This window comes from Rosa chinensis, chromosome 2, assembly GCF_002994745.2.
Source record: "Rosa chinensis cultivar Old Blush chromosome 2, RchiOBHm-V2, whole genome shotgun sequence".
Taxonomy (NCBI): domain Eukaryota; kingdom Viridiplantae; phylum Streptophyta; class Magnoliopsida; order Rosales; family Rosaceae; genus Rosa; species Rosa chinensis.
This window is the reverse complement of record NC_037089.1, coordinates 79,573,718-79,600,294: the sequence shown is the minus strand read 5'-3', so window position 1 is coordinate 79,600,294 and position 26,577 is coordinate 79,573,718. Positions and strand designations below refer to the sequence as shown.

The 26,577-nt window shown below is 38.7% G+C and overlaps 2 protein-coding genes and 1 long non-coding RNA gene across 7 annotated transcripts; 1 reads left to right on the top strand and 2 right to left on the bottom strand.

The window, feature by feature from the left end:
- Window positions 1-146: 146 nt before the first annotated feature.
- Window positions 147-12,308, bottom strand: LOC121051962. 5 transcript variants are annotated; one of them, XR_005807627.1, is made up of 6 exons: window positions 11,928-12,308; window positions 11,484-11,568; window positions 11,179-11,353; window positions 10,196-10,280; window positions 10,007-10,055; window positions 147-333 (listed from the first exon to the last, which is right to left on the bottom strand). It is a non-coding gene; the product is annotated as an uncharacterized LOC121051962 (long non-coding RNA). The 5 variants fall into 5 exon arrangements; XR_005807624.1 differs by lacking the exon at window positions 147-333 and having other exon boundaries at window positions 9,615-10,055; window positions 11,928-12,055; window positions 12,166-12,308; XR_005807626.1 differs by lacking the exon at window positions 147-333 and having other exon boundaries at window positions 9,615-10,055; window positions 11,932-12,055; window positions 12,166-12,308.
- A 348-nt stretch (window positions 12,309-12,656) lies between these two features.
- LOC112187928 (disease resistance protein RGA2) lies at window positions 12,657-15,643 on the bottom strand. Its single transcript, XM_024326905.2, has one exon. It carries the CDS (start codon window positions 15,567-15,569, stop codon window positions 12,657-12,659), a length of 2,913 nt encoding a protein of 970 aa, XP_024182673.1. The 5' UTR covers window positions 15,570-15,643.
- Window positions 15,644-16,106: 463 nt separating this feature from the next.
- LOC112185127 lies at window positions 16,107-18,540 on the top strand. The gene is made up of 2 exons (XM_024323341.2): window positions 16,107-16,995; window positions 17,335-18,540. Exon 2 carries the CDS (start codon window positions 17,336-17,338, stop codon window positions 18,473-18,475), a length of 1,140 nt encoding a protein of 379 aa, XP_024179109.2. The 5' UTR covers window positions 16,107-16,995; window position 17,335; the 3' UTR covers window positions 18,476-18,540.
- The last annotated feature ends 8,037 nt before the right edge of the window (window positions 18,541-26,577 follow it).

Sequence of the window (26,577 nt, the reverse complement as noted above, 5' to 3'; positions counted from 1 at the left end):
ATGGTTTAGTAAAAACCTAACAAGAGGGTAAAACTAAGAACACAGTTATCCATTAAAATAGTTACCTGTGGTTAATGATTGATATGACAGGATTGGGTACAGCCTATATGACAAGAAAATCCATGTAATGGAAACGACATGTCAAACCCTGTAAAATTTTTAGAATTGGACAACCGGAAAGTGCAGTTGCAAGCACTTGTACAATAGGTATATAATATAGGATTGTCCAAATAAAAAGAAAAAAAATAAACTTATTATGTAGGACTACTTAGGCTGTTATACTATCAGATTACCTAGCTTAGGTGACAGCCTCTTTTATCAGTCAAAATGCTCCTGCATACAATGTGTTCACCAAAATGTCCAAGAAGAGATGCTGATCACTTGGTTATTCAGTAAGCAACGCATTCCAGTAAATCATGACAAAGACTACATAATGGTAGTCTTGTGTTAGTATAGTGTTGGCATTCCTTCTTCACAAAACTCTACTCATTAAGAAGCCCAAGGTTGCAGCCCAAGCCCATAATTGTTTAATTACAATTGTTGTAGTTGCCTTGCTGTCAGCTTCCCCATCTTAGCATGATTGCAACTTGCCTCTTCTTATCTTGCTGTCAAAGACCCACGTGAAGATTGGAAGATAAGATTAATTTGCTGTCAGCTTCCCCATCTCAGCATAATTGTTTAATTGCAATTGTCTCTCTTTGGGGCTGCCTTGCCGTCAAACATCAAGACCAAGTTTGAAGAAAAGTTCAATTGCAACTTGCAAGCTCATCTCAGTTTGCTGCCTTGTTGTCGTGGTTCCCAATCCCATCTCATCTTGCTATCTTGTCCAAGGTCAAGCTTCAAACTTGAAGATCAAAAGAAGACCCCTCTTCATCATGGCTCAAGTAAGCTCATACATGACATCTCTTTCAAAAATTCAATGGTTTTTCATGGGTTCCCTTCGTATGTCAGTTTTGATTATGGAGCTTGAGTGTTTTGGGTTCTTGAATTGGTTTCCCAATTGAAATTAGGAGCATGGGTTTACATGGGCAATCTGAAATTATGGGTATGGGTTTTCGTTCTCAAATTGAGTTCAAGGGTTCTTTGAGTGAACTGTTCTTTCTCTTCCTCCTCTATATATATTGGTTCTCTATTCCTATTCGGGCATTGAAAATACTTTTGTGTTTCAGTCCCTTTGTCTATCAAGAGTTTATCTCTTTGGTTTTCTATTTTTCAAAATGTCTTGTTCCATGTTGAAAACAATTTGAAAAACACAAAACCATTCATGCATATTCATCTCTTGCATCCCATGAGTTCAGTTGGGAATTGTAAGCTTCAAAGGTGAAATCTCCAAGTCGAACTTGCTGCGTTCATAGCTTGTGTCATACTTGAGATTTCTGAGTTGTTCACTTGTGTAAACAATTAGCAAGGAGTGATTACAACAATCTAGTGAGTGAGTCTAGAAGGATTGCCGCGTCAGTGCAATCCAAGTGTTGTAAACTTGTAATCTGTTTTATTAGTGACTTGGTTTTGGTCTTTCAAGAGTAAGGGCCACGCAGATGTTTTCCCTTGATAGGGTTTTACTGCGTCAACAAAACATGTGTTCTTTATTGCTTTAGTTGGTTTGTTGAATTTACAATACAATCTGTTCATTACCAGTTCTCAGGATTGATCACCTTGTTGCAATCCCTGAGAAAGGTTTTTGAACGAAAAAAAAAAATTGGCTGTGAGCCTATTCACCCCCCCTCTAGGCTCCTTCTAGGATCTTCAATTGGTATCAGAGCGGGTCACTAACCTGTGTTAGTGTGTTCCTCTGGGCTCCTAGAATGGACCGTGATAGAGTCTCTAGTTCCATTAACTCTCCTCCATATTTTGATGGGAAAGATTACTCTAAATGGAAAGTAATGATGATGGCTTTCCTGCAATCTCAAGAGGATAAGTTATGGAACATTATAGAGAAGGGTTGGATAGAACCAACTAAAAGGGAAACTGAAACTTCTAGTCCTATTCCTAAACCGAGAGGTGAGTGGACTGTTGCTGAGCAATCTGATCACAAATGTGATACTAAAGCTCGCTATAGCCTTTTCGCTGCCTTGTCGGATAAGGAAAGAAAAAGAATTACAAATTGTCCAACTGCTAAAGCTTCTTGGGAATTACTTCAAACCACTCATGAGGGTAACAAAAAGGTGAAGGCACAAAAACTTCAAAGCCTTGTGCTTGAATTTGAAGAAATGACTATGAGAGAGGATGAATCTGTTGATGACTTCCATAGTCGCCTCATCAATGTTACAAATCAATGTCATGGGTTGGGTGATTCTATTTTAGAGCATAGAATTGTGAAAAAGTTTCTTCGAGCTCTTCCTCCTAGTTTTGAGGCTAAGCAAATTGCCATTGAGGAAGCTCAAGATCTTGATACATACTCATTAGATGAGCTTGTGGGAAATTTGAAAACTTTTGAGTCAAAAAGGAAAAAGGGTCGGAAAGAAAAAACAATTGCTCTAAGCACTTTGAAAAAAGAGGAAGACCCTTCTGATTTTAATCTAGAAGAATTTGCTCTTCTCACAAAACAGTTCAAAAAATTTCTTAAATCTGGAAGGTCATTCTCTTCTAACTCTAAAAATTTTTCTGGTTCCACTTCTTCCAAAAGAAATCAAATCGATGATGCTTCTAATGACAAATACTCAAAGTCTTCCAAGCCCTTTCAAAAGAAGTTTTTCGGTGATAAACCAAAATGTTTTGAGTGTCAAGGATATGGTCATCTTGCTGCTGATTGTGCAAACAAAAATTATAAGTCTCAATCAAATAGAGCTTTTAAAACCTCTTGGAGTGATAGTGAATCTGAAACTCAGTCCGACCATGAAGAGGAAAATGTTGCTCTTGTTGCTACCACCCAAAATGAGTCCTCAGATGAATCTGATGATGATGAGCACTCCGAGGAGCTAGCCTCTAACAAGTTCCAGCAACTATACAAAGCCTCAAAAATAATGATTGGAAAGACTGAGGAATTGAAGGATCAACTTGCTTTTTGTGAAAAAGAAAAATCTGGAATCTCTGAGAAGTTGCAATCCTGCAAGAAGAAGTGGGAAATTGAAAGAAATGCATTGGTAAGTCAAGTGGAGACTCTGCAAGAGAACTTGAATGTTCAAATCAGGTTAGTCAATTCTCTAACTTCTGAAAAAAACTCTCTTGAAAAATCCTTACATGATTCTCAAGAAAAGTTTTCAAAATTTTCAATTGGATCTGATAAAGTTTCCAAAATGATTGGAATGGGCAAAGTTGATACGGACAAAAAGGGTCTTGGTTTTGTTTCTGGAGAAAGCTCCTCTAAAAAACCAACTATTTTTGTAAAAAGTAAGTTGTTGCCTAAAGAAAGTGTCCCTAAGTCATCCAAAAGATTCATTCCCATTTGTCACCATTGTGGTATTTCTGGACACATTAGACCAAGATGTCATAAACTCAGAAATGGTCCTCAAAAGTCTACAAAGTCTCATGAAAACTCTTTGCTTCTTTCTTTACAATCAAGTCTGGAAAAATCTTTGAAAGAATTTGGAAGGATTGCTAAACTTGTTGCAATCCCGAGAAAAGAAAAATTTGTTTGGGCAAAGAAAAATAAGTCAATTCATCCACCTGTCTCCACTGATTTTAAACCCTTTGACATTTGTGGAACTGATTCTGAACCTTCTGAAATGTGTCTTCTATCCTCTTGTCGTTTCTCACATGTTGAAGAATATGACTCCATTGCTACATGTTTGGTTGCTTTTACTGCTCTTTCATCTAGAAGAGGTGATACTTGGTATTTGGATAGTGGGTGTTCTAGGCACATGACAGGTGATAAAAACTGGTTCTCATCCTTCTATGATGAGGTTATCAGCGGTTCTGTCACTTTTGGTGACGGAAAGAAAGCAAAGGTTGTGGGAAAAGGGATTGTAACTGCTCATGGTATCCCAAATTTAAAAAATGTGTTGTATGTTGAAGGACTCCAAGCTAATCTTATTAGTGTGAGTCAATTGAGTGATGACTTTGAAGAGGTTAGATTCAATAAGCTGAGATGTCTTGTTCTTGATGGTAAGGGTAAGAGTGTCATGGGTGGACTACGATCCAAAGATCATTGTTATTGTGTTAATGCTAATGATTCTATCTCTTCTCAGATTTGTCTTAGTTCCTCCTCGACTGAAGATACTCTCAATCTTTGGCATAGACGCCTCTGCCATGTGAACTTCCAAGACCTGGTGAAGCTCTCCACCAAAGAAGGGGTAAGAGGTTTGCCCAAATTGAGTGGGAAACCAACCGGTATGTGTGAGGGTTGCAAGCTTGGTAAGCAAACTCATTCTTCACATAGGGTCACTAATTATGTGTCTACTTCACAACCCTTAGATTTAATGCATATGGATCTGGTTGGACCTGTTCAAACTAAAAGCTTAGGTGGTAAGAAGTACATGCTTGTTCTAGTCGATGATTTTTCTAGGTTCACTTGGGTGAAATTCTTGTGTGAAAAATCTGATGCTTTTGACAACTTTCAAAACTTGTGCAAAATGATTTCAAATGAGCAATACTCTTCAAATAAATGCATTGTAAGACTTAGAACTGATCATGGAACTGAATTTGAAAATGCTTCATTTGATGAGTTTTGTAATGATATGGGAATTAAGCATGAGTTCTCGGCTCCCATAACTCCGCAACAAAATGGTGTTGTGGAAAGGAAAAACAGGGTTTTAATTGAAATGGGAAGAGTTATGTTAAACTCTGCTGGTCTTGCTCATACTTTTTGGGCAGAAGCGATTAGCAATGCTTGCTATACCATCAATAGAGTCATCTTTAGACCCGGAACTGAAAAAACTCCTTATGAGGTTTTGAAAGGAAAGAAACCAAATGTGAGCCATTTAAGAGTGTTTGGTAGCCCTTGTTACATCTATAGGGATAGAGAATATCTTGCCAAATTTGATGCTAAAAGCGACAAAGGAGTCTTTCTTGGTTATTCATTGAATAGTAGAGCTTATAGGGTTTATAACAAGAGAACTTGTTCTGTGATGGAAACCATTAATGTCTCTATTGATGACTCAATTGTGCTATCACATACTCCTTGTATAAGTTTTGATCAGGTACTTTTCGAGAGAGAAAAGGATGATGATGTTGCTGCTGAAGGCCAAGAAGATGAGGAAGCTTCAGAGGGGATTGATGATACCTCTGCAATCCAGCCAGTTTACAGAACTGGACAGCAGCAAGTACATAAGGATCATTCCTCTTCTGACATCATTGGTGATGTGAATGATGGTTTGAAAACAAGGAGACAAGCAAAAAGGGTTGTAAGCAATCTCTCTATTCTTTCATGTTTCATTGCAAAGCATCAAGAAGATATTAGCATCATTACATTTTATGGTTTTGTTTCTGTTATAGAACCTAAAAATGCTAAAGAGGCTTTGTGTGATGTTAATTGGATAAATGCCATGCAAGATGAATTGAGTCAATTTGCTAGAAATGATGTGTGGTTTTTGGTTCCTAGACCGGACTCTTCAAATGTCATTGGAACAAAATGGATTTTCAAAAACAAATCTGATGAAAAGGGTCAGATTACCCGCAACAAAGCAAGGCTTGTTGCTCAAGGGTATTCTCAAGTTGAAGGTCTTGATTTTGATGAAACCTTTGCCCCCGTTGCAAGGCTTGAATCTGTTCGTCTTCTCTTTGCCATTGCATGTCATTTGAGGTTTATTCTTTATCAAATGGATGTGAAAAGTGCGTTTTTAAATGGTGTTCTTCAAGAAGAAGTGTATGTTGAACAACCTGCAGGATTCATAGATCCTATCCATCCCGACCATGTGTATAGACTTAAGAAAGCTCTCTATGGGCTGAAACAAGCCCCTAGAGCTTGGTATGAGAGACTTTCCTCTCATCTTTTGGATAAAGGCTATGTTAGAGGTTCAATTGACAAAACTTTGTTTGTAAAAAGAACTTCTCATCATTTAATTCTTGCTCAAGTCTATGTGGATGACATTGTTTTTGGTTCAACTTCAGATTCATTGATTGAAGAATTCACTAATATCATGAAAAATGAGTTTGAAATGAGTTTGTGTGGCAAATTAAATTATTTTCTTGGTCTGCAAGTCCAACAAAGGAGTGATGGTCTCTACATCTCTCAAACCAAATATGCCAATGACCTTGTGAAAAAGTTTGGTTTGGATGCTGCTACTGCTGTCCGAAATCCCATGGGAACTAGTTCAAAACTTGATGTGGATTTGACTGGAATTAGTGTTGATCAAACCTTGTATAGAAGCATGATAGGAAGCTTATTGTACCTTACTGCTAGCAGACCCGATATTTCTTTTAGTGTTGGTGTTTGTGCTAGATATCAAGCTAATCCTAAGGAATCACATCTAAAGGCTGTTAAACGCATCATTAGATATGTTTCTGGAACTTCTAACTATGGGGTGGTGTACACCTTTGATTCCAATGTTGAGATTGCAGGTTATACTGACTCGGATTGGGCAGGAAATGTGGATGATCGAAGAAGCACCTCGGGTGGATGTTTCTTTGTGGGAAACAATCTTGTTTCATGGCATAGCAAGAAGCAAAACTGTGTGTCTCTCTCAACTGCCGAAGCCGAGTACATTGCAGCTGGTAGTTGTTGCACCCAAATGTTATGGATGAAACAAATGTTGAACGACTATGGTTTCCCTCAAGGTAAGTTGTCAATCTTTTGTGACAACACTAGTGCCATTAACATTTCTAAGAATCCTGTTCAGCACTCACGCACAAAGCATATTGATATTCGATATCATTTCATTCGTGATCTTGTTGATGCAAATATCCTTGAGCTGGAATTTATTCCCACTGAAAATCAATTGGCTGATTTGTTTACAAAACCTTTAGACAACCTTCGTTTTGAGTCTCTTAGGAAGTCTATTGGAGTGTGCTCAACTGTTTGAATATTCTCACTCATATATGCAGGTTGTTTGTTATATATTATGTGTGATGCATTTAGTGTAGGTTGTGAAAAATAAGTTGTTTATTTCCTTTGGGGATTGCATGCATTGTTTCAATCCTGGAAAATACTGATCATGTCTTGATCTAAGATCAGAGGGTAGTGTGTTCATAATTTCTTCTTCCTTGGTCACTCAAGGTTCTCAAGACTCTTTGCATCAGCTTTCTATTGTTCACTACTCTTTTTTTTTTTTTGTTTAAAAACTCTATTATCTTAAACTCTTGCTTCTAAATCTCTTGTGGGGTTTTATATTGTGCTAAGTTTTTATGATGGTTTGAGATGAGTAGTTTATGCTTCTTCGTGAAAATTTTTAGAGAAGCTTGGCCAGGCTATTCCCAAAGTAAACGGGCCTCGGTCGTGGTGAACGATATGAGGATTGGGAAGAAAAGGGAATGGTTTGGTCACCCCGGTGGTATTTTCTTGTTTGATATCCTCTTTTTGACTCGAGTTGATATGTCCTTAGGAGTGTCCTTGTTACACTTAATGCCTTAAAACCAACTGGTTTGAGAGCCATTGACATAAGACTTGTTACATGGGTCAAAGATATGGTTTACTTCGGAAAGCTCAAGCTTAACAAAGCCAATGATTATGAGCTATATATAAAAAAATAAAAAAAATTAAAAAAAAAAAATCTGGAGAGATAAGGAACAATGAAAAAAGAGGACTTCATCTCATTCCTTTGTAATCTCTTATGTATCAATTCTTATCCCTTGGATGGTTTAGCTCAAGTTTCTCAAAAAATTCAAGAATCATGAAATGTTACAAGTCATCTTTGAGTTGTGTTTACAAAAAGGAACTGTCAAATTGTCTTGAGTTTCTTTGTGGGATCTGGAGGGATTCAAATGTGCTCTGCAATCCTCTGTGGCTCTTTGCCTGGCTTGTCAAGATAAATCGAGGATTGACTATGTCCTTCATCCTTGCTTGCTTGCATTTTTAAATTCTCAATAATCCGCTGCATATATTGAGGGGGAGTATTCATTGATACATGTGGTCTTCCTTGTGTTCTTCAAAATTGAAGGTTGTTATTTCAAAAATGTTATCCACATTGGCCATTTGCATTTTTCTGCAGATTTTGTACTCTTGAATGGATGTTTTCTGTTTTTGTTGATAGAATTTTCCCTTTGTCATTCCTAGACAAAAAGGGGGAGAAGTATTAGGTGCCTTTGTGGCTGTTCCTTATTGCTAATGCTTCATGTGATCTTAAAATGCTTTGCTTGGCTACATTGTTTTTCTTGTGCCTTTATTGCCCATGCTTCACTTGGTATGTCTTGTGCAATTGTTTCAGGTTTGTTTTGCAGCTGCTGTCTAAGTATTAGGCTAGTATTGTGTTGCAAAGTAGTGTTTTGTTTAGGAATTCCAAAGGGGGAGAATGTTAGTATAGTGTTGGCATTCCTTCTTCACAAAACTCTACTCATTAAGAAGCCCAAGGTTGCAGCCCAAGCCCATAATTGTTTAATTACAATTGTTGTAGTTGCCTTGCTGTCAGCTTCCCCATCTTAGCATGATTGCAACTTGCCTCTTCTTATCTTGCTGTCAAAGACCCACGTGAAGATTGGAAGATAAGATTAATTTGCTGTCAGCTTCCCCATCTCAGCATAATTGTTTAATTGCAATTGTCTCTCTTTGGGGCTGCCTTGCCGTCAAACATCAAGACCAAGTTTGAAGAAAAGTTCAATTGCAACTTGCAAGCTCATCTCAGTTTGCTGCCTTGTTGTCGTGGTTCCCAATCCCATCTCATCTTGCTATCTTGTCCAAGGTCAAGCTTCAAACTTGAAGATCAAAAGAAGACCCCTCTTCATCATGGCTCAAGTAAGCTCATACATGACATCTCTTTCAAAAATTCAATGGTTTTTCATGGGTTCCCTTCGTATGTCAGTTTTGATTATGGAGCTTGAGTGTTTTGGGTTCTTGAATTGGTTTCCCAATTGAAATTAGGAGCATGGGTTTACATGGGCAATATGAAATTATGGGTATGGGTTTTCGTTCTCAGATTGAGTTCAAGGGTTCTTTGAGTGAACTGTTCTTTCTCTTCCTCCTCTATATATATTGGTTCTCTATTCCTATTCGGGCATTGAAAATACTTTTGTGTTTCAGTCCCTTTGTCTATCAAGAGTTTATCTCTTTGGTTTTCTATTTTTCAAAATGTCTTGTTCCATGTTGAAAACAATTTGAAAAACACAAAACCATTCATGCATATTCATCTCTTGCATCCCATGAGTTCAGTTGGGAATTGTAAGCTTCAAAGGTGAAATCTCCAAGTCGAACTTGCTGCGTTCATAGCTTGTGTCATACTTGAGATTTCTGAGTTGTTCACTTGTGTAAACAATTAGCAAGGAGTGATTACAACAATCTAGTGAGTGAGTCTAGAAGGATTGCCGCGTCAGTGCAATCCAAGTGTTGTAAACTTGTAATCTGTTTTATTAGTGACTTGGTTTTGGTCTTTCAAGAGTAAGGGCCACGCAGATGTTTTCCCTTGATAGGGTTTTACTGCGTCAACAAAACATGTGTTCTTTATTGCTTTAGTTGGTTTGTTGAATTTACAATACAATCTGTTCATTACCAGTTCTCAGGATTGATCACCCTGTTGCAATCCCTGAGAAAGGTTTTTGAACGAAAAAAAAAAATTGGCTGTGAGCCTATTCACCCCCCCTCTAGGCTCCTTCTAGGATCTTCATCTTGTAATGCACAAAGTATATAAGTGAAACCCAACCATGATATCTTGATCGAATGCTTATAAATCCTTGAATCCATGAGTAGTAAAATTTTGTAAATGACCAGTAAGAAAGGCAATATATATATAACATACAAAACCTTTATGATTTGATCTGATGAAGAGAAAAAGCAGGATAAGGATCACTAACCATTAACACCCTAGGTCCTTACCAATCAGTGACAGCTTCAAACACATGTTAACATAGAACTTAAAGCAGCAGGACCAATGGGTATATTTGCAATATTAGGGACAAAGTTCTCAAAAAAGGGCCAGACTATATGCAGGTGGATCTATTGTTAGCGTACAGATTGTACATAAAGCTTGCAAAACCCATGTACCTATTATATTCCATTCGGCATCCGCATCCATTCCACACCAACCCTCAGCCTAAGACAAGAAAACCCATGCCATGAAAATTAGTTATCAAATGTAGAAAAATAAGATAATTTGACAACTAGAAAGTGCTTAAATTCGAGCCTTTAAAGTATGACGTTGGAATATTTAAGATGCTGAGCGATAACATGTACCTAGTTTAGCTAAGGGCCACTTCATTCAGTTAAATGCATTCCAAATTTCCTTTATGGTGAAAGACCATGTGATACGTACACAATCCTGCATAGAACATGTTCATCAAAATCAGATTCATTTCTCCAGCTGGAGGTAAATAGATCATTTAATAATTCAACAAATTGAGAACCAGGGACTATAAGCATTGGATTGCAGTGAGAAGACATAACGACTAAATAACAGTATTCTTATTGCAGATAATGCAAAGTAATATGAATACCTAGCCTGAATGTAAATACATCCTTTTACTGAGTAGAAAGAGATTAGAATGATAGGAAATATACATGATTTGGGGACTATGGTTTAAACTGAAACTAAGAGATAAATCGAAAGTAAGAGACATCAATCCAAACCAAGTACGCAGCGGCATTAAAATTCTTAACAATCCTTTCCAGAAGTGCTGTTATTCTTTTCAAGTAAAGATTACAACAAAGGAATGGGGCAGGAGTGGCCTAAAAACAACATTACAGAACATAATTAGGCTATGTTTTTTTTTTTTTTTTTTCCTTTTGAAAGACACCGGATCTTATGAGTACTCACAAATTACCAGAGGATTACAATAGATATGCATGATATCTTATGAATACCTACACAACAAGATACAAAAGTTTGTAAACCGGCAACCAGTGCACCAAATAAAGATGATTTCCTTTATTTCATAGTTAATAGGCAGATAGATAGGCCTAGCTAGAGGAATGAGAAGCAATTGCTTTTGAGGTTTTACTAGGAAACAACTCCCTAGTCAAACAGATCATCCTGCAGCTCCTACTAAAATACATTTGTCAAGCTTCATATACTAAACTTTTTACATGAATTGTTAACTAAAATATATATGCACCGATATGTTTCCAATTCTAGGCAATATAATTTGATCAAAGCACCAGACTATGTTTGGGTGTAGCTTAACAGAACAGAGTCCTTTGGATCTGGACCATATATTTACCTTCAAGCAGTCTTCAACGATTGACGTGGCAGGATTTGAACGGTCCATTTGCACAAACACCAATTACCAGGCTCCCGGCCTGCTGCTTATTGTAGGATACAGTTTGCAGAAAAAGCTTCCAAGCCCCAATTACTAGTTAAACCACTGTCAGCATCCATTTCACAAAAGCTTCAGCCTAAGACAGGAAAACCCATGCCATGGAAATTAGACATCAACCTAGTAAAATTAGATTCTTTGACAATAGAGCTGCATAAATGAAGCTGTTAAAGTATACAAAGGAGTACTTAATATGCTGACTAAATTACCTAGTTTTGGTGAGAGGCACTTGAATCAATCAATGAAATGGATACCAAAATTCTTCTGTGGTGTACAACAGCCTGATAGGCCCTCCTGCATAGAATGTGTTCATCAAATCACATTCATTTCTCCACAGGTATTTTAGTTAACCAAAGTCTCTCACATTCAAATCACATTCATCAAATTACCAACCAATGTCTGTAAGCACTCTATATTGCAGTAAGCGGACATTAAACGATGGTATTCTTATTGTAAATATATCCCAATCTTATGAATACACAAATGCAAATATATCCTTTTAGAGAGTAGAAACTAGAAAGAGATCAGAATAGTAGGAAATAGACATGAATATAAAGAAGAAAACTTTGAGATTTGATAATGGAGAGAAAAAGCAGAGAAGATAAGGAATCAGTAACAGTTAAAGAAACAAATTGAGGTATCTGCATAGGTACCTACATAGCGAGCGTCATCAGGTTGACAACTCCAATGACTTTCTTAGTCTTAGAAGCTTCAATGCTGCCCTCAAGTGTAACTTAACTAGTGTGATTTTTTGTTGGGAATTGGGATAACTTCATTTCCGCTTGAAGGTATGATACAAGGAAGGAAAATTTTGTAAGAAAAAGGTTATGAAAGCCTAAAATAAGCAGAACAAAATCAGATAAAACAATTACAAGGAAGGAAACAACTCACCACACCAACAGAATAATGCAGCTCCAACACATTCATGGGGACAAAAAGATATTCAAGGAGATCGATGCTAAGCCTACAGAATCGTGCAGCTCCAACTTCTGAACCACCATTAGCTTGAACTGATGTTGCATCTTCAAATCCCTTCTCCTAGTAAATTAAATACAGTTACCAAGATTCAGACACCAAACTTTAAATGGAATCTGTAACTTGAATTAATATATACTCATTGAAAACCAGAGTAAGAAGATACAATGACTAAATAACTAATAATATTCTAATTGCGAAATGTGCACGCAATGGAAATGGTTACAGAGTAGTTGAATGGAAACTTATAGCTTGGTGGGATTTTCTGTAGCAAAAAAGTACGAAATTAGAGTAGTAATGTATAAAACTAGATCGATTAAAAGAAAATAAAATTCCATACTAAATGTAAAGATTCATTCAGAATTTGCATTTGGTAATTGATACCTTTGTATTTGGGCAGCTAGTCATCAAACTTCTTCAGATTCAGATTCAGATTCAGGTCGAATTGTGAGGTTTGGGATGTGAGAAATGTTGTGCCACTCCTTCCCCACGCCTTTTTCGTAGTCTTGTTCGAGAATTGGACAACTCTCGATCGTCAAAGTATGCAGTGTTGTTATCTTGTAGAGGAAGTCTGGCAGTGCTATGAGATTTGGGCACTCGGATATTTGCAAGATATAAAGGAGAGGCATTATTGTAACTTCAGAAGAAGAATCCTCCTTTGTTATTCCTTCCCACTCTTCCCAGTTGTCCATGCTCTGAAAATAAAGTCGTTCCAATCTGGGGAATAGAATTCCTGAGAGTGTTTCAGTTTCTTGTTCTATTCCCAGAAACTCAACTCCCACCTTTTCCACTTTCTCCATGCACTCAATTTCCAGAATTTCAAGCGATGGCAATTTTCCAAGAGGAGGCAAAAACTCACAAACTGGCCAACCATCCAGATAAATTTTTCTCAAATTGTGTAGAGACTTGATCCAATAGAGAGACTCGGTGGTGCCAATGTGGCAATACCGAATGTCTAAAGATTCCAAATTTTGATGTGGTTGCAATGCTTTCACTATTTCTTCATCACCTTTTCTCTGCTCTTCATATTCATCCTGGAAAACTACTCCCAAATGAGAGAGGTGCTCCTTATTCCCCAACTGTGCTTTCTCAATCTCACTCGCATCATCCTTATTCCCCAATCCATCTATCTCAAGGCTCCCCTGAAGCTGGTCCATGATTCCGAGATCTCCTAATTTCAATGCTGCTGCTTCATTATCAGTATCACCACCCTCACATACATAAAAGCAGTCTAGTGCTTGCAGACTTTTCAAACTCCCAATCCCTTTTGGTAAGTACCTCAGCGCACGACAACCCAGAACATATAGATGCTTTAAGTTGATCAACTTTCCCATTGCCTTGGGTAGTTTCTCAAGTTTCTCGCACCAAACAAGGACCAGAGTTTGTAGATTGAATAAATCACACACAGCATCCGGTAACTCTTTCAAATACATATTATGAGACAAATCCATATATCTCAAATGAATCAGTTCACCTAGCTCTTTTGGAAGTTCACTAACGACACTATCACTCAAATTCAATGTTCTAAGGCATTTCATTTGCAAAATTGAACCGGGGCTTATGGTTGTAATTCTTGAATTAAAGATTGAGAGCGTACGTATATTTCTGCACATGCAACATGAAGTAGGAAATGAAAGTGGACCTTCGGGTACACTTGTTAAGGTCAAATGACGAACCTTATCACCCGGTAGCTCCACTATTTGATTATCACCTTTAGCTGCTTTTATAATAATGCATTCTTTTTTGGTAAGAAACTGCACAAAGTCATGCACAATATCATGCATTTTGCACCCTAAAATATCTCCCATCTCATTCCCGTCAAAATCTTGAAAGAAAGACCGCATTACTAGACTCTCAAAATAATTTTCACCTTTTCTTCTTTTCTCTTTATTTTCCTTTGAATTAAGATAATCTTGTGACATCCAAAGCTCAATCAAATTATTTTTTTTGAAATGATAATCTTTGGGAAATATAGCACAACACAAAAGACATCTTTTGACTGCTGGGGTCAAATCATAATAACTTAGTAATAGTGGTCGGAAAACTTGTTCCTCAACTTCTTCTAATTCCCATATCTTACTATTCAGAACATCGCGCCATTTCTCTCTTGTTTTTTTAAACCACACTAGACTGCCTAAAGTTTTTGCAGCAAGAGGCAAACCTTTACACTTTTTCACAATTTCCTCACCAATAGCTCCAAATCCAGCAGCCTCATCTTTTTTCCTATCAAAAAATGCGATGCTATTGAACAATGCCAGACAATCTCTATCACTCAACTTGTCTAAATAGATCATGCTACTTGCTCTCATCATTTTAGCAACCCCTTGTTTTCGCGTGGTCACTAGTATTCTACTACCTTCAGCACAACTTTGCATTATTACTGGTAGTTTCAAATTTTCCCACTCTTTTTGGTTTTCCGTCCACACATCATCTAGGACAAGAAGTAACTTCTTATCCTTAACGTGTGACCTTATACATAGTAATAGAGTTTCCAATTCATTTGAACTCTTTTGGGTTTCATTTTTATATAGACTCTCAATGATCGCTCTGGCAATCTTAATCTCGTCAAAAGGGCTCGAGACACAAACCCATACTTTCTTATGAAAATGGTTTGTAACCTTTTCATCATTATAAGCTAATTGGGCAAGAGTTGTTTTGCCCATCCCTCCCATCCCTACAATAGGAATGATAAGGAACCGCCCCTCTTCTGGGCTACTCTCTCTCAACAATTTGCTCAACAACATATCTTTTTCTTCTTCTCGGCCAAATATTGTAGATATATCGACCAAAGATGTAGTCTTTTTTCGTTGAATAAGCTGCTGATCATCAGGGCCACCTTTTGTGGACTGATGAAAGCCATACATTTCTCTTTCAGCAGCAATCGAAGTTAATTTCTCATTCAGTTCCCCTATCCTTTTAGCTATGTTACGACGATGAATGACCTTATTGGCTTGTCCAAAACAAAAGCAAACAGAGGACATGGGGAAACATACCTTCTTCTTTGTATCAGGAGCATTTTCTCCTTCCTTCTCTTGCTTCTCCTCCACTTGTCGTCTGAGAATTTCAGTGTTCCACTCATCTAGCAGGTCGTCCATCTCGTACGAGACATCTTTCAGCTTCTCCAACCAGTCTTCCACCCTAGCATCTGTCAATTGTTTCTTCTCTGCGTCCTCAAGCACAGCCTGGATAGCTTTGAGCTTGCTGCTGAAACTTTTAACGTCTTTCTCAGCATTCAAAACCAGTTTCACCGCTTGATTTGTGTGTTGATATACTACTGAAGCCAATTGCTCCAGAAGCACGGAGATGAGTGCATCAGCCATTTTTGGCGTCAGAACTTGGTTATAATTCAAAGAGAAATAGAACAGAGATGAATATGAGCTAAGATAAAATGGATGATTGTGTTGTCACTTCTCTTCTACTTGGTTTATATATAGTACGGAAATTTCATGTATTAATCCAATTAATTCTGGTCTAGATAAAGATTGGAAATAATTGAAGTAACGAATATACGCACCATCATATCAATTGATAAGGTATAATTTCCAAATAGATAGAAGGAGATACTTGCCTCGATTATTACTTAAATAACTTTAGCTAAAGAGAGCGCGCATTCCCTCTTTAATTATACTTGAACCACCAGAGTTGAAAAGCAGCACTCTTGCATAGAAAAAGAATAGTTATGCGAGAGAGGGACGGAAAGCATATATTGTTCTTTTCTTCACTCTATACAACTGCTTCATCACTCTTCATCAACATTGAACAACCATGTGAAACTTCTGCAACTATCCTCCTAGTCGTATTAACCCATATATATTTTTGAAAAACAAGCATATTGTTGTAGTATATATGAAACATGTTGTATTGTTCATAGTATAAAATGTCTATGTCATGTATAAGATAGGTATTTTAGGTATAGTGACTTGTGAGTCAAGCTTTATGCCAATGGGGAACAAGTGTGGCAATCATCATCATCACAACCACAATGTGAAGCTGCAAATGAAGAAGCCACAAGATGAGGCTACAATTGAAGATGCCATCAAGTTGTATCATTAATTACTTCAAAATGTATCCCTATAAATACCTCCTTTGAATGAAATGAAAGACACACTTGAATCTCTGTTCTCTCTCTCTCTCTCTCTCTGTTAAATTTACATTGTCCTTAAACACGTTATCAGCACGAGCTCCTAGCCCTTGCTAGCCATACCGTGCGGTGCCCCTGCGCTCGTTCCTGTGCAGATCAGTCCGTTTGCACACCCCGAAACATCTTGATCGGGACCTCAGATCAAAATCCTTCCTTCATCAAAGTTGTTCGTCTCTGTCTTTTCTATTGGACCTCCAAATTTCAGCCTTATTGGAGTGGTTTTGAGACCTGTACATCATTTGAAGTGGGAGTTGTTCAGCATGCTGGTTCCTGTGCAGATCAGCCTGCTTGCACGCCCCGAAACATCTTGATAGGGATCTCAGATCAAAATCCTTCCTTCATCAAAGTTGTTCATCTCTGTCTCTTCTATCTGACCTCCAAATTTCAGCCTCATCGGAGTTGTTTTGGGACCTGAACTATTCCGTCAAAAAGCAAGCAGCACCTCCTGCCGAGTCCCTACGCAGCAGCTGCCGAGACCCTGCACAGCAGCTGCCGAGACCCTGCACAGCAGCTGCCGAGCCACCTGCCATTCCGGCAACTTTCCGACACTTTTCCGGCGACTTTTGGGCCACTTTTTCGGTCGTTTCCGACAACACTATTTCAAGGTATTATTTACTAAAAGTTCCCGCTTTTGAGATTTTATTTATTTTTCTCCTCCTTTTTCTTTTTGGGAACTTACAATTAAAAGGCGGAATTATAGAAATTCACGCTAAACGAACTAAGAGCGTTCGTAGTCAATGAACTAAGAGTGTTCATAATATTCGGACTAAGAGCGTCCGCAAGCATCGATTTATGACCCTATTAAACATCATTGTTTCGGTCTAATCCAAATATTCTTGGAAATTGATTTCTTAGTAGCATAGCTCAGAAATCTTATTATTTTAGTTTTTCGTGGAAGTTTTAAACTCCGAAACTAATACATCTTTTTCTTCTTATATTTCAAGGATGTCGAATGAACCTAGACTCGATTTTCAAATCCTTGACTCAACTGGTTCGGATTACCATAGTTGGAAAACCGACGTTGAAAACCATCTCACATCAAAAGGGATATTGCCCATAATCCAGGCACCAAATGCAGGCCTTGTGTTCCAACGAACACCCATAAAACATGCACAAGCAATTATCTTGATGCGACGCCATATGGACAAAGCACTCAGATTGGAGTATATGTCCATCAAAGATGCAAGGGACCTATGGGTAGCGCTAGAAGAGCGCTTTGATAATATCCAAGATTCCCTCCTCCCTGACTTGAAGGTTCAATGGAACAATTTACGCTTCTCCGACTTCAAGTCTGTTGCTGAATACAATTCAGAAGCTCTTCGGCTAAGTGCCATGCTGAAGTTCTGTGAAAAACCTCTCACAGAAGAAGAGCTAATTGAGAAGACTCTCTCCACCTTCCCCGTCGCAGCAATTGTACTATCAAAGCAATATCGCACTGAATATAATGCTGGACGACTTACGAAGTTCAATGAGCTTATCAATATTTTGTCGGTAGATGAGAAGCACGACAATATCCTTGTAAAGAATTATAATTCAAGGCCCGTAGGAACCAAAAGCGTTCGTGAGGCGAATTATAATGCACCCAAGAAAGGGCGCAAGGAGCGGTACCCTACTAATAAGGGGCATGTATACCCTAACAAGGGACATGAAAGACGCATGGGTCCATACAACCGCCCCAATAAGGAAGGAAACCGCAACTTTGGAGCGGGCACACGTGGTTGCAAATCCACACGTGGGAGAGGAGAATATAACAACACCATGGGCCGTAACACTGTGGGCCGTGAAGGTCGCATAATACGCCGTGGAAGTAGCAGCAACAACCCGCCTAGGGAATATCCACAACGTGCACCTCAAATAAAGAAAGTCAACCACAATGACGTGTGTCATAGGTGTGGATCAATCGAGCATTGGTTTAAGCAATGCCAAGCAAGTACACAACTAGCTGCACGCTACAAGGAGTACAGGGAAATGAGGGAGCAAGAAGCTCACCTTGCTGAAGAAGATGATGGTGAAGATGTTATTCTCACCATAAAAGACTTCAAAGCTGAAAATGAAGAGCACGAGGATGCCGCAGACTTTGATTAAAATAGTCTTTTCTATTTTCCAATAAAACGGCAAATGTGCCTTAGTCAAATAACAATTGTATTGACTCTTTCTTATGTGGCGTACTCAATGAAGTATGATGTCTAGGCAAGTATTTGAGATCATGGTACTTAAGCGAGCCTCGCTCCACCAACATCTCTATACTTACCTGGTCATATTTTATTGAAATTACCAAACGGATTGAGCAATTACAATTTGTATAAAGTTTGATTTTATATTGGAATAAACTTTGGAAACTTTGATGTAATCATTGACTATTTTCCCTATTAATAAAGTATCGCATTATCAATGTCATTGACATATGTTAATATTCCGAACTTTATTTTTTCAGTATGTCTTCGGGAGAATTGGAATGCCTTCTAGATAGTGGCACCACACATACTATATTATGACATAGGCAATTATTCTTATGGATGACGCCTGGTCAATCTTCAGTGACCACGATGGCAGGACCATCTCAATTGATTCATGGTCGTGGACCAGCTCAATTTCTATTGCCGAATGACACAAATATTAATGTCGCCGAAGCTTTATATGCTCCAAGGGCTGGAAGAACCCTATTAAGTTTTAAAGATATAAGAGCCAATGATTTTCATGTGAAAACACATTGTGAGAATGGACAAAAGTTCCTTTACATCACCTCTAATAACTACGGAAATACACGAGTATTAGAGAAACTCATGTGTCGCTCTAGTGGATTGTACGCAACCACTATTAGAGTCATTGAATCCAACCATGTCATGAATGAAAATTTATGGGATTCCGACACATACAGGCTTTGGCACGACCGTTTGGGACACCCAGGTCGTGATATGATGATCCGTATATTAAAAACTTCACACGGACATCCATTCTTTAAAACAAAAAGGAATACGAACCAAAAAGAGGTTCAAAGAATTACTTCTAAAGCATATCATTCGTTTTGCAAAGCTTGCTCTTTAGCAAAAGTAGGATCGAGACCATCCTATGCAAAAGAGATTAAAGAAAATATACCATTCTTGCAAAGAATACAAGGTGATATCTGTGGACCTATCCATCCAACTTGCGGACCATTTAGATATTTTATGGTGTTGGTTGATGCATCGACACGTTGGTCACATGTCGTGCTCTTATCCACAAGAAATGCTGCATTTGCTAAACTCCTAGCACAAATCATTAAGTTAAGGGCTCACCACCCTGATCATCCTATTAAGTCAATTCGTTTTGACAATGCTGGGGAGTTTACATCAAAAACTTTTGATGATTATTGCATGTCCATTGGGATCGAGGTTGAACACCCTGTCCCTCATGTACATACCCAAAATGGTCTCGCAGAAGCTGCCATTAAAAGACTTCAAATGGTTGTTAGGGCATTGGTTATGCGCACCAATCTCCCTATTTCTGCTTGGGGCTATGCAATATTACATGCAGCTGTGCTTATTCGTCTAAGGCCCACTGCCACCCAACCTTTTTCTGCATCCCAGATGGTGACTGGGTATGAGCCTAATGTCTCACATTTACGCATATTTGGGTGTGCAGTCTATGTGCCAATTGCGCCACCACAGCGCACTAAAATGGGTCCTCAAAGACGATTAGGCCTTTATGTTGGCTATGATTCTCCAACCATAATCCGCTACATAGAACCCTTGACAGGTGATCTATTTACCGCTAGATTTGCGGATTGTCACTTTGATGAGACAGTCTTCCCGTCTTTAGGGGGAGACATGAACATAACTAATGTTCAACAAAAAGGACAGGAATTGTCGTGGTTTGTCCCCACTTTGTCTCATCTTGATCCCCGAACCGCACAATCTGAAAAAGAAGTGCAGAGAATTCTCGATCTTCAGAACGTAGCAGAATCGATGCCTGATGCGTTTTCTGATATCGCTAAAGTGACGAGATCACACATACCTGCTGCAAATGTACCTGCAAGGATTGATGTCCCTAAAAGACAAAATGACATCTCAAAAATACACGAGAATGGCGCCAACGTTCCCTCTATGGGTGACACATTGGCTAGGCCCACGGCTCCTGCCAGGAAGCGCGGGAGACCTATAGGTTCGATGGATTCTCGCCCAAGAAAGAAGGCGAGTTTGGCACAAAATAATCCATTAATCATAGATATGAATAATCCATCCCACGAGAATATTCCGGATTATGGTTATGTCCAAGAGACACCATTGGGGGACGCTCCAATGTCAGAACCAACTCCAGAGAATAGAGAAATCTCCATAAATTACAATAGTGTACATGAGATGATGGATAGAAATTCTATGGCAATTGATGATGCGTTTGCATATCATGTTGCAAAAGGAATCATAGAATATGATGATATCGAACCTCGCTCTGTTGAAGAATGTCAACGAAGAGCGGATTGGCCTAAATGGAAAAATGCGATCCAGGCTGAATTGGATTCACTAACAAAGAGACAGGTATTTGGATCTATAATGCTGACACCACCAAATATAAAGCCTGTTGGCCATAAATGGGTCTTTGTTAGAAAACGTAATGAGAAAAATGAGGTGATGAGATATAAAGCCCGCCTTGTGGCACAAGGTTTCTCACAACGCCCTGGAATCGACTACGAGGAGACATACTCTCCCGTAATGGACATTATAACGTTCCGCTACCTTGTCAGTTTGGTAGTTTCCAAAAAACTTGACATGCAGCTTATGGATGTGATTACAGCATATCTCTATGGGGATCTAGATTCAGAGATATATATGAAGGTTCCTGATGGACTTCAATTACCAAAATCAAGTGGCTCTAAACCACGGAGCGCGTTTTCAATAAAATTAAGACGCTCACTATATGGATTGAAACAATCCGGACGGATGTGGTATAACCGTCTAAGTGACTACTTGATTGGAAAGGGATATATTAACAATGAAATATGCCCTTGCGTGTTCATTAAAAGAACAAGTTCCGGATTTGCAATTATAGCAGTTTATGTCGATGACATGAACCTAATTGGAACTCTAGATGAGTTAAAGGAAACTGCTAAATATTTGGAATCCGAGTTTGAGATGAAAGATCTTGGGAAAACACGGTTTTGCCTCGGAATAGAACTCGAGCACCGTAGTGATGGGATTATGATCCATCAGTCAGCATATACTCAAAAATTACTAAGGCGCTTTAATGAAGATAAAGCAAAGCCTGTAAGTACTCCCATGATCGGCCGAAGTCTTGAGCCCACAAAAGATCCGTTTCGTCCAAGGGATGAGGACGAAGAATTATTAGAGGCTGAAGTACCCTATCTAAGTGCGATAGGCGCATTATTGTATTTAGCACAATGCACAAGACCAGATATCTCATTCGCAGTGAACTTGTTAGCTCGACATAGTTCTGCGCCAACACGCCGCCATTGGATTGGCATAAAGACAATCTTTCGATACTTAAAAGGTACGATTGATATGGGCTTGTTTTATCCATACAGAGAGAAAATAAAAGATGGAAGATTGGGATCAGACCCTATGAGGCAAAAAGCCACCTTCCGTAATACAGACGCCGGCAACACCATCCATGGTGACCGACGTTCTCCTCCTCCCCACCATCAAAATAAAAATAATGTTTTGATGGGCTTTGCTGATGCAGGGTATCTCTCTGACCCTCATAAAGGTCGCTCCCAAACAGGTTATGTCTTTACCATGGGAAGCACGGCGATATCTTGGAGATCTACAAAACAGACACTTGTCGCTCCTTCCTCAAATCATGCAGAGATTATTGCTCTACATGAAGCTGTGCGTGAATGCATATGGCTAAGGTCTATAAATAGACACATTCGAGGAACTTGTGGTTTGAAGTTTACCACAGATAAACCTACATGCATTTACGAAGATAATGCAGCTTGTATTGAGCAAATGAAATTAGGTTTTATCAAGGGTGTCACGCCCCTGATTTTTACAACAATAAAAATCGATATATATATATAATCCCATAATTATACATGCGTGAAATATTCAGTCATCAATACAAATACCTGGAACATCTTTCCCTTAAAACAAGTACTTACTGATACACTGAATCATCCAAGATAACATACACTCGTTCCACAGAGTTATATATTATACAAATTTACGAATTTAATTGTCATCACAATAAAACGTAAATGCTCCTCAGAGCTTACTGCATAGCGGAAGTCATATATTGGCAAGGCCAACAAAAATTGCTTCCTACCCGTTCTGCTGCCAACAAGCTCCTTCAGCTTCAGCCACGATTTTCCTGACCTGCAGGATTAGCCCCTACACCATTTACAATGGTGCACCGGGGTTGCCAAACAACAAACCCGGTAAGCTTCTTCAAGCTCGTATGAGTAACTCATGAACATCAATCAACAACTCACATCAATCTACTTAAGGAAACATGCAGCCATGAATCCTTCTAACGTTTCATATCCTTTCCATAGAAAGGACAACATGAGTCACCACTATGACCCTGCTTTATTTGCTAACTTAACCATCAAGTAGCAATTCAAGTCTCATCTAGACAATTAAAGAAGAATGCCATCTGAACTCTCCTTTAAGCCGCGAACCTATGAGTCTCAAGCAACCTCGACTGTTACTCCCATAAGCTATCATGGCAGATAAACTAGAACCCTATTGAAATTGTAATCACTCGTCCTAACTAGAACGTGATTACCTATTTCCTGCCTTGATCACCATCTGTGATCTATCACCATCTGTGATCTGTCACCATCTGAGACATATGATTTCAGACTCCGTCTAGTCAGGAAATCAACATCAAGGTCGCCATCTGCAACCTGTCACCATCTGTGACCTATAATCATTAGACCCCATCTGGTCTCAGCTCAACCATTGATCACCATCTGTGACTCATGATCTTCAGACTCCGTCTAGTCATGAAGTCAAATATCAAGGTTACCATCTGCAACCTGTTACTATCTGTGATCTATCACCATCTGTGACGTAAGATCTTCTTAGACCCTATCTGGTCTTAAGGTCAACGTTAAGTAAGTCGCATCTGACCTAAAAACATTACAAGCACCTAGCTTCGGCTTTCCTAATTCTTGCTCACCATCTGTGACCCTTGGTACAAAGACCAATACATCTAAAATGAGTCATGCTTGACTCAAAATGTAACATCAATGCTCAATACTTTTCAAACAATAGAAACATCTTTTCTATAATATCGTTTCCTGAAAAGTTGCATTTAACAATAATATGAACACCATCATGCATATTATTATTCATCACAATCATTCACAAGGATATATATATTTCATCTAAATATATATATGTAGTCATTCGCTCAGGAATGCCTACTAATACCAACTATAGTTTGCAGTTAAATAATTAACGCCAAAACAATAATGGTACTTATGTTCATAAAGGTCCTTGTGAGATTTACTCACCTCGGGTTCCTGCTGCGTCTTCAATACAGAACCGAACCAAAACTATCACCAACCACTCGTCTGAATACTTCGTCAAGTACCTAATCACATATGGTTTCCAACTTAGTAATGATTCATATTTGTTTTAAGTTCGAAACCCCTGTTTTTGAACTAAAAACCCCAAAGTGGTGCCAATCGAGGCAAAACCACATCCGAGACCTCCCAAAGTCTTCGGAATACGTCCACGATCGATGTGACCAAACCACAAGTCGATCGGACGCTCGTATCTTCACGGATTGAATAAATTCACCGATATGAAACGGCAAAAATCATAACAAATCCATACGAACTCCAAAATCTGCATATTATATATCGAAACGCTCGTATCGACGAGTAGAGGACATATAATACCAGAAACAGTTCCTTAAGTGGCCGGAACGCCACCACAGACGGTGGTGCACCGCCGCCGGCCAAAACTCAAAATCTCACAAAACTCCCAACATCAAAAAGCTTCATCTAAGCATGCTTGTGAACTTTCATAACTGGATCGAAGTCATATAACAAGCTTAAGGGATCGAAAACTACCTCACAAGCCGTGAATAGTAATCCAATCTGAGTTGATCGAATTTTCACGTAAACCGGTCGAAACAAACACCAAGGATCGACCAGGGAGCTTGTTCTGAACTCAACCCAAGAAAATCGAAGCCGCGCCGACGTCAGAACTGTGTTTTCCGGTCGGGTCCGAATTCCTCGATCTGCACCGCCTTGAACTGCCACCGAGACGGAGAATCGCCGTAAGAGAACACCAGAGGGACGACCAGACGGCGGAGGCGATCCTGTCTGGCCAAGTTTCACGGCCGGAGACCGCCGCAGTCGGCCGGAAAAGTCGGGTCGGAACGCCGGGTTCGGGTCGGGTCAGTCGAAAATCTTCGATACTGAGGGAGCGGACGAGAGAGAAGAGAGAGAGGGTATGAGGTTTCCGGAAAAGGAAAATGAGGAAAATGAAATATTTTCTGATTTTTCCTTTAAATACCAAAATGGAAACTTCTTTCCATAGCCATAACTTCCTCATACGAACTCCGATTTACGCGTTCCGCATGTCCACGAACTCGTATCGACGCGCTCTACAACTTTCGTGAAGGAAATTTTCCGAGAATCCCAACATATAAAAAGTCAAACTTCACACGACCCCCTAAACTGTGAAATTCAATTATTTATACGTACGAAAATCATTCCACTCCACATAAAACCTACGAATAAAGCATAATAACAATTATTCGTACAACTAGTCCATTATTAATTACCAAAATTACATAATGAAAATCCAAGTCATCACAAAGGGTGACAATACTAAACATATATCACCGAAATTCTTCTACAATCAGCAACAGCAAACACTTCTAAACATTGAAGTAAATCAAATCCGATCAGAGGATAATGTAGCGGACTTATTTACTAAGTCGTTACCAAAAACCCCTTTCGAGAAACATGTGAAGAGTATCGGATTAAGAAGATTATCCGAACTCTCATGATCTTCAGGGGGAGTCTAAATCAGGGGGAGTATCTAGAATCATACTCCACACTCAATGCGCGTTGCACTCTTTTTCTCCTTCGACCAAGGTTGTTTTTTCCCACAGGGTTTTATTACTTGGCAAGGTTTTTAACGAGGCAATTTCGAAGCGCACGGCTTAGACAAATACTATCAACATGAAATATCCAAGGGGGAGTGTTGTAGTATATATGAAACATGTTGTATTGTTCATAGTATAAAATGTCTATGTCATGTATAAGATAGGTATTTTAGGTATAGTGACTTGTGAGTCAAGCTTTATGCCAATGGGGAACAAGTGTGGCAATCATCATCATCACAACCACAATGTGAAGCTGCAAATGAAAAGCCACAAGATGAGGCTACAATTGAAGATGCCATCAAGTTGTATCATTAATTACTTCAAAATGTATCCCTATAAATACCTCCTTTGAATGAAATGAAAGACACACTTGAATCTCTGTTCTCTCTCTCTCTCTCTCTCTGTTAAATTTACATTGTCCTTAAACACATATTGTTTAGATTCGATTTGAATGAATTGATTCAAAACAGCTTAACTTTGACAATAGTGGTAAGTTAACTAAATATATGAAATATTAGGTAGAACATTGCAACTGAAATAACTAACTAAATACAATGTGAAATTTTTCTGCATGTCTTTATGCAATGCTTCATCTGAGGACATTGCTCTTGACATCTTTTTGTTCTGTTCCTGGATTTTGAATTTGTTTCTTACGTACCTACTTTACATTCTTTAGGTAAAAACTTGCTCAATACTGGCTATCTATCATATATGTGACAACTTTCTTGCTGATCCTGAATGCTGATTACTGAAAGAAACCCTCAATTTTAAATTGCAGAATTGTATCATAAAATGTAGACTAAGAGTTTATGTTCACATTGTCCTTGAAAGCATGGAATAACTTGATTTGAGGAATTCTTTGTTTTTGGCTAGGAAAAAGAACAGGCGATCTTTGGCTTGCCTTGTTGTTGTATTTTTACATGTTTAGTTGTCCACATGATCGTGGAAAAGTAGTATGAAAGAACATGGAAAAACAGTTACAAACATAGGCATTGTTTGATGTTTGTAGGCTCAGATCTCAAACTGAACTCTTTTGTGTCACAGGGTGTCACAGGCCATGGTCAAGAGGCAGAGGACAGATCTCCCACCAAATTTTGTTCATTCCCTCGATGGTTCTCATGTAT

Bases quoted from the DNA above. Each gene is read 5' to 3' on its own strand.
- LOC112187928 (XM_024326905.2), bottom strand. From the start codon at position 15,569: ATGGCTGATGCACTCATCTCCGTGCTTCTGGAGCAATTGGCTTCAGTA.
- LOC112185127 (XM_024323341.2), top strand. From the start codon at position 17,336: ATGTCGAATGAACCTAGACTCGATTTTCAAATCCTTGACTCAACTGGT.